The 7,742-nt window shown below is 56.9% G+C and overlaps 1 protein-coding gene across 1 annotated transcript; it reads right to left on the bottom strand.

Moving 5' to 3' along the window:
- Positions 1–551: 551 nt before the first annotated feature.
- On the bottom strand, positions 552–5,935 carry LOC113219550 (transient receptor potential cation channel subfamily V member 3-like; the record flags this gene model as incomplete). The annotated part of the gene is made up of 4 exons (XM_026449914.1): positions 5,124–5,935; positions 2,547–2,723; positions 1,359–1,517; positions 552–653 (listed from the first exon to the last, which is right to left on the bottom strand). Coding segments are annotated over exons 1-4 (798 nt in total), but the record flags the coding sequence as incomplete, so codon positions are not given.
- Positions 5,936–7,742: the final 1,807 nt, after the last annotated feature.

The raw sequence follows: 7,742 nt of genomic DNA, 5'->3' as shown, positions 1-7,742 counted from the left end.
GATGGATGAGTGGATGGATGGATGGATGGGTGGGTGGATGGATGGATGGATGGATGGATGGGTGGGTGGATGGATGGATGGATGGATGGATGGATGGATGGATGGATGGATAGATGGAAGGATGCATGGATGGATGGACGGATGGATGGATGGAGAGATGGAAAGATGGTTGGATAAAGGATAGAAGGATGGTTGGTAAGGATAAGCGGGCATGTGAATGGATGAATGAGTGGCTGAGTCCATGAAAGAGGGCAGGTGATGGGATGGGTGGATGGGGGTGGAAGAGGACAAGGGCCACGGAGTGGCTGGAAAGGTAGATACATGGTGGATAGCTGGGCAGATGGATACGGAAACAGATGGATGAAGTAGGTAGGATAGGCCAGTCTTATCCATTTTTTCCCATGTTATCACTCAGAAAGGTAAGGCTTGGGAAGGAAACGCCTCCCTGAAGCCCCCAGCAGGAACGGCAGAGCAGAGAGGGATGGAGGCCAGGCCTGCTGTCACCTGCCTGCCTCGCGGGGCGGTCTGGAGGGGCCGAGTGACCCACTCACCTCTTTCACGGAGATGCACGTGGCCCAGATGAGTACGAACATCCTCCCGAGGAGCTGCAGCCACCCCATCTTGTGCGTCAGGGCCAAGGGGTGCGGGAGGGCCTGGGGGGATAGCAGAGGGGTGGTCGGAATAGGGAGTAAGGTGGACCGGACTGGCACCAACTCTACAGGGACCAAAACACAGCTAAAACACTCAAGCCAGGCCGGAGGCCAGCATGAAACCCAATGTCTGTACAGAGCGAGAGAAGGAAGAGCAGCTCCCTGACCCCACCCTCCCCACCCTTGATGGAAACCCATAACTCTACAATGACGACTATCAGCCAGTCGGTGCCAACAACCCTCACACTCCATTGCAATAGCCTTTCCAGAACCCATCCATATCCAGACACTCAACACGGCCTCACCGCACCATTCAATAAAGCCGAGGCTCTGTGCCCCACGTGACGCATGGGAAGCCGAGGCCCGGCAGGCAGGGAGAGCTTATCGTCCTCCCGTTTCCTGCAGCCCTCACAGAAGAAACACCCAGCCAGTTCTGTATTTTGACAGAGACCCTGGGCAGGGCCTAAGTCTCTGAATTCTCCAACTTGCCCCCCAACATGGGTCTGCCTGGAACTCAGCACCTGGGGCTTAGCCCAACTAAGCACCAAAGACTTATTCAGTTCCCTAGAAAACATGAAGGACAACTGGGGGACCCCGCCCAAATCTCCTGGCCTCCCTGGGCCTCAGTTTTCCCATCTGCACATGGGGCAGCTCCAAGCCCCTCCAGCTCTGACCGCCCCATTTTTCCCCTCCAAGGGGCCCACGTACCTCCTCCTCCCGGGGGCGGTAGTACGAGATGAGGGTCAGGGTGATGTTGTAGAAGAAATAAAAGCAGAAGGACAGAAAGAACATGTACTTGGCAAACTTCTTCCACTTCATCCGCAGCAGCGTGTGCAGCGGCTCCAGGGTCAGCATCTCATGCCGGTTCTAGGGGTAGAATGCCACCAGTCACCATGGAGATGAGGGAGAGAAGGAACGACCGTTTGCTAAAGGCCTGTGGGAGCTCTGAGGCAGTGCCGCCCCTTCTGCCGGGGTCCATCATTATGCCCAATGGACTGGTTTGGCTGGAAATGCTGGGAGGGCGATTTCCGGCTCCTGAGGCTCCTCCCCACGGTACTCGGGCAGTAGTCAGAGGCCGCAGGAGCCTGGGCTTGCAGCAGGAGGACTCGATGCACAGCAGACAGTGGAGGATAGAAGCGGGCAGGAGGTGGTGACAGGGGTTCCAGCCCCAGTTTGCCCCTCCTTTGCTGTGTGACCTTAGGACAGCCCCGACCCTCTCTGAGCCTCAGACTCCTCACCTATAAAACTGCTAACAATTCCTGTCCTACCAGCCAGGCTGCTGTGAGGGTCTGGGAAGACCCAAGGCAAGGAGACTCTGGGAAGCAGGACTCTTGGTAAAGTATGAAGGAGGAAGACCCAGCCTGCTGCCTCACTTCCCCCAAGAGCTGAACACCTCTCATAGCTGCTCCTCTCTTCACCTCCAGCTGCACCAAACTCTCCCCTCTAGCCTCCTCCAGGAAGGCCTCCCTGATTGCTCCTCAGCGCACCCTCTGACCCTCATTTGGGACCAGGTTTTGGGGAAGAAAGAATTCTAAGCCTGGTCATATACACCAACAGGGGGGTGGGAGAGAAACAATATGGAAAGGATCAACCCCAACCACCCTGTCACCCATACCCACACCCAAACAGCCCTGGATACTGGGTTCCCCCACCTGCCCTCCCCCCACCACCACTCAGGTCTACAGTCCAAAGTCAACCAGGAAGAGGCGGGCCCAGCATCTGTCCCAGGCCTCGCCCTGTCTGTGCCTGACTCTGCCCACTGAGGCAACAGAGTGGGGGATGCAGACACGGACGGGTGGAGCTGGCAGCACTGGGTCTTCCCAAAGTCCTCTGAGCCCCTGGCCTGAGGTCCAGCCCTCTGTTCCCTGCCCTTCCCTGCCTGCGCAGGAGACCCACGTCGATGTTGGTGTTGTAGACGGTGATTTCCAGCACGGAGTTGTCCGTGGTGGTGTCCACGTTGGTGAGGTCGTAGAGGGAGGACGACACGGGTCCGTAGGCCCAGTCAGTGAACTTCCTGGACAGGCTCCGGAGCCGCTTCTCCTTGATCTCACGACTGAGGATGTACTTCAGGATCTGGGACAGGACGAGGAACAACTGTCAGCTGCAGAACAGGGGCTTGAGGCCAACAGGGCTGGACCAGCCAGAGGCAGGCTGGGCCCAGGAGATACTCCAGCCCCGGATGGGTGGAGACCTGCCTCTGCGCCTGGCGCCACGGCCCCTGGGCCCCGTCTTTATCTGCGGAATGTGCACACAGCTTGCTGTTCTGCCCATCTCACTGGGGGATGTGAACACCAGGGACAAAAGATGTGAAGGTTCTTCGCAGGCTGCAGCAAGCTGCACAATCGGCTTGAAACGCCTCATGCCAGCTGGGGCCCCAGTTCAGTGAAAAATCCAGGCACTGATGATTTGTTAGAAACAGTTTCCATTTGCTCTGGACTTGAGAAGAAGCCAGAACTGTTCTCAGTGTCCCCAGCCCACCATAAGCCAAGACCCTTCTAGCTGTGGCTCACCACTCTGGCCAGACAGGTGGTGACAAGAGACACCACACCCTACAGGGAGGCCCACGGGACTTCAGTAGGTCAGTGATCCTCAAACTCTGCCGCATGTTGGGGAAACTTAGAAATTCCCATAGCATGGGCCAGGTGCTGTGGCTACGCCTGTAATCCCAGCACTTTGGGAGGCCAAGGAGGGGCGGGTCATTTGAGGTCAGGAGTTCGAGACCAGCCTGGCCAACATGGTGAAACCCCATCTCTACTAAAAATACAAAAATTAGCCGGGCGTGGGGGTGCACTGCCTGTAATCCCAGGCTGAGACAGGAGAGTCGCTTGAACCTGGGAGGCGGAGGTTGCCGTGAGCCAAGACTGCGCCACTGCACTCCAGCCTGGGCGATGAAGTGAGACTCTAGTCTCAAAAACAAAAAAACAAATTCCCAGAGCATCAACTAATGAAATCAAAATCTCCAGGGTAAGACCCAGGAGAAGCTTCCTGGCTAGCTCCAAAGTACAGGCTGGATGCACAGCTGCTGTTTCTGGCTCCCTATTTCCAAAAAGCTGAGCCCTGGGTTACCCCAGGATGAGACACGGGCTTCCTAGGGCACCAACTCAAGACCCAAGAGGAAAGGACGGTTGGGAAGGACAGTGTCACAGACCCGGCCTCACAAGACCCCGTGGGTTCCCATCTGTCATGACAGCCCAGGCAGAGAGCTTCTAGGGATAAGGGCAGGTCTCTCCATCCCGCACCCCAGCCTATAAAAGCCCCAGGACGGTGGCCAACCTGGGTAGCATCCAGAAAAGTTTTCTGGTGGACACGGACTAGAGGAGGGGAGCGGGGTACAGGTGCCTCCCCCAGGCCAGCCACAGCAGGCACATTGTCCCCTAGAAAACAAGGGGGTCCTGGGGCCATGCTCCATGCAGGAAGCCTCCTCCCTGGGCTGGGGTGGCAGGGACAGCACCCGCCACAGTGGCACACAGGGAAGATGGCGTTGGAGAAGGCTCCTGCTGCAACCACAAGCTGACTCTTCAAAGCCCCAGCAAGCTGTGACCCTGAGGGTAGGCAGGAGCTGCGGGGAGGCAGACACACAATTCCTCCTCTGTTGAAGCAGTTCTCCATCTCCTCCTCCCCCACAGGAGAATCAAAAGGCCCCTTGTGGGCCCCAGGCCTGACCACTTGGGACAGGACCAAGGCCCTCGGGGCAGCTAACCAGGGAGGCGGGTACCGTGAGGCTGGCACAGCTGCAATGACTCAACAGCCACCACCCCCCAGTGTCCTCTGGTGGCGTCCCAGGAGCCACAGCCTCCTCGCAGCGCGCAGAGACGGTGAGGCTGAGGAACACGCTTGGGCCCCAGAATCCGTCCCCTGAGAAGAACGTCTCAGACCAAGCTATGACACCGGCCCCTGAAAGAGATCCCAGCCCAGCCCTGCTCAAGTCTTCACCAAGGCTCCCAGCTAAGCCTCGATTATCTCAGCCACATCACACAAGGCAAGAAGGGCCCAAAGCAGCCACACGCTCGGCTGGGGACACGGCACAGAGTTCCAACCGGACAGAGGCTGGAGTCTCTCCGTAACTGGGAGATGGCAGCATCTTAGCTCTGGGCCCAGAGCAGCCATTCTGGAACTCCCATCCTCGTGAGAGGCAGAAGGCCCCAAGGGCCACCCACTCAGCCCTGCTGGGGCTTCTGTGTCACCTCAGCCTCAGACTCCCCCAGCCTAACCCTTCTAGGACAAGAGATGGAAACGCAGTGTATCAGGGACTGACGTCTAGAGAGTGGGCTGCATCTCACCAGCTCTGCGTGGCCCCCAGAACAAACCCACCTCGGGCCGCCACGCCACTGCGTTTCTGGACCTAAGGCTGGGACCTTCTCAAGGCTGAGGCTGTGGTCTGCGAATCCCCGATAGGGCCCCCAGGGCTGAGAGAGTGGCAGCTGTGCCTCCTGACCTCCCGACCTCCCGCCTCCCCACGCCCCATGGCCCTACCTCAGCCTTGCCCATCTTGGCGGCCAGCTGCAGCGGCGTGAGGCCATCGTTGTTGCGAGTGGTCTCCAGCTCCCAGTTGCCACTCCGCAGTAGGATCATGTCGTACATGCGCTTCACAAAGTCGTTCTGCGTCTTGAAGTCCTCGGCCACCGTCACCAGGGCGTGGAGGATGTTGTTGCCCCGTGAGTCCTGCGAGGTGATGTCCGTCTGCTCGTGGTCCATCAGCAGCTGCACAATCTCGGGCTGGTTGGTGCAAGCTGCCAGGGCCAGGGGCGTCTCACCTGGCGGATGAGCACATTGAAGCTTGGTTCTCTCATGGGCTAGAAGCAGCGTCCCCCGAGCCCTAGGACTGGGGCCCATATCCTATCTCAGCAGGATTGGCAACTCAAGTTCCCTGGTCCTCTCCCCATCTTCCGCTTCTTGGGAAAGAGTGAAGCTAGATCACCGCGGTAGCATCCTAACTGGCCTGCCTGCCTCCACCCTGGCCTTTTAATACTCTGCTCAGCACAGCAGCCAGACCAACCTGTTAGTACCTCTCCCAGAATGAAAGCTCAGGTTCCAACGGCAGTCCACAAAGCCCTGCATCCTCTGACCTCCTCTCCCCATCACTCACTCCCTCTGGCCACAATGACCGTCTTCCACCTCCTCCAACAGGCGGCCCCGGGGCCTTTGCTCGTCTATCCCCTCTGCCTGTAGATAGTCGAGTCACTCACTCCCTCACCTCCTTCAAGTCCTTGCTCAAACATCACCTTTCAATAAGCCACCCTAAACACTCTGTTTAAAATTAAAATCCACCCTCCTCTTGCCCCAGACAGAACTCCTCATTCCTTGTCCTCTGCTTTACTTTTTTTTTTTTTTTTTGAGACGGAATCCTACTCTTGTCGCCAGGCTGGAGTGCAGTGGTGCGATCTCGCCTCACTGCAACCTCCGCATCCTGGGTTCAAGCAATTCTCCTGCCTCAACCTCCTGAGTAGCTGGGATTACAGGCATGCACCACCATGCCCGGCTACTTTTTGTATTTTTAGTAGAGACGGGGCTTCCCCATGTTGGCCAGGATGGTCTTGAACTCCTGACCTCATGATCTCCCTGCCTCGGCCTCCCAAAGTGCTGGGATTACAAGTGTGAGTCACCACACCCGGTCCACTTTGTATTTTTTAAGAGCACTTATCTTTTTGTATCATAGTATATAAAATGCTTATTTATAATGCTTGTTACCAATGGTCTCTCCCTGTCTAGAATGTAAGCTCCATGAGGGCAAGGATTTCTGTTTTGTTCACTGATATAGTTCAAGTACCCAGAACAGTACCTGATGTAGATAGTAAGTGCTCAATAAAAGTTTGTTAAGAACAAATAAGGCAAGTGACTCACATGAGGTCACACAGCAAGCCTGGGACACGACCAGTCCTGGACACCAGGTCTTCAGCTGCCTCCCCTCTCCTCACCCCACCCAACAAATGCTTCCCAACACCAGCTCCAACCAGGTCATATGCGGGACAATGGGGACCCACTATGAACTGGACAAGACCCTGTTTTCCAGGACACCCACACCCGGACACTCAGGGCTGCCCAGGGCGCAGACTAGCTAGTCCTGCTGATCAAAAAACCACCCAGAAGATAGTCCCAGCTACTCAGGAGGCTGAGGCATGAGAATCGCTTGAACCCAGGAGGCGGAGGTTGCAGTGAGCCAAGATGGCGCCACTGCACTCCAGCAGCCTGGGCAACAGAGTGAGACCCCATCTCAAAAAAAAAAACCACCCAGAAGACAAAACAGACAGGTGATCATCAGTCAGGCAAGCCTGGGTGGGAGGAGGGGTCTCCTCTGCAACAAAGTTGCACAGAGAAATTTTTGAGTGTGAGGGAGCTATTTGTTCCCTGTCCTGATTGCAGTGGTGGTTAACCAACTCGAGGACACATTGTGAGAATGAACAGAACTGCCCTCTAAAACGGGTGACTTTCACTGTATCTAAACTATGCATTTCATTTTTTTTTTTTTCCTAGAGCATCCTAACCCCAGTCGCTCCTGGACTCTGTGACTTGTCAGGCAGGGGAACTCTGCCCTCTCACTCTTGACTATCCCTCTGCAGTCCTGAGATGCACTGGGCCCACGCACAGAGGTCAGAGCTGGAGGCCAGGACATCTAAGTCGATGCCCTGCTACCCCGGGGCAAGTCCTTTCCCTTCGCAGAGCCTTCTCCTTGCCTGTAAAATGGGGCTCCCTCCTCAGCCTCCTTCCTAGGTCTCTGTTCTCTCAGAGGGCTGCCCAGGACGATGCTTCTAAGACCACCAGCTGACACCCCCAGAACATGGACTCCTCCCCCAACACCTCCTCCCAGCCCCTCCTTCTCTGGTCCACCCTGGTGTCCTGCTCAGATGGACAGGCCCAGCCTCCTCCCTTCCCAGCTCTGTCCTCTGGGGCACCAGAGCCTCCTAAGGCAGGGGCAGTGAGGGTAGAGGTCAGAGCGAGGTGGCCCCTCCCTTCCTCCCTCCTTCCTTCCTTTCTCTGCCTCCTCCCTCCTTCCTCCCTCTCCCCCTCCTTCTCCCCATCTCCCTTCCTCCCTCTTCCGCCCTCCTCCCTCCTTCCTCCCTCCCCCTCCTCCCTTCCTCCTTCCCTTTTCCTTCC

This window comes from Piliocolobus tephrosceles, unplaced genomic scaffold (assembly GCF_002776525.5).
Source record: "Piliocolobus tephrosceles isolate RC106 unplaced genomic scaffold, ASM277652v3 unscaffolded_4707, whole genome shotgun sequence".
Taxonomy (NCBI): domain Eukaryota; kingdom Metazoa; phylum Chordata; class Mammalia; order Primates; family Cercopithecidae; genus Piliocolobus; species Piliocolobus tephrosceles.
The sequence above is the reverse complement of the archived record's forward strand: the minus strand, read 5'-3'. Positions and strand labels throughout refer to the sequence as shown.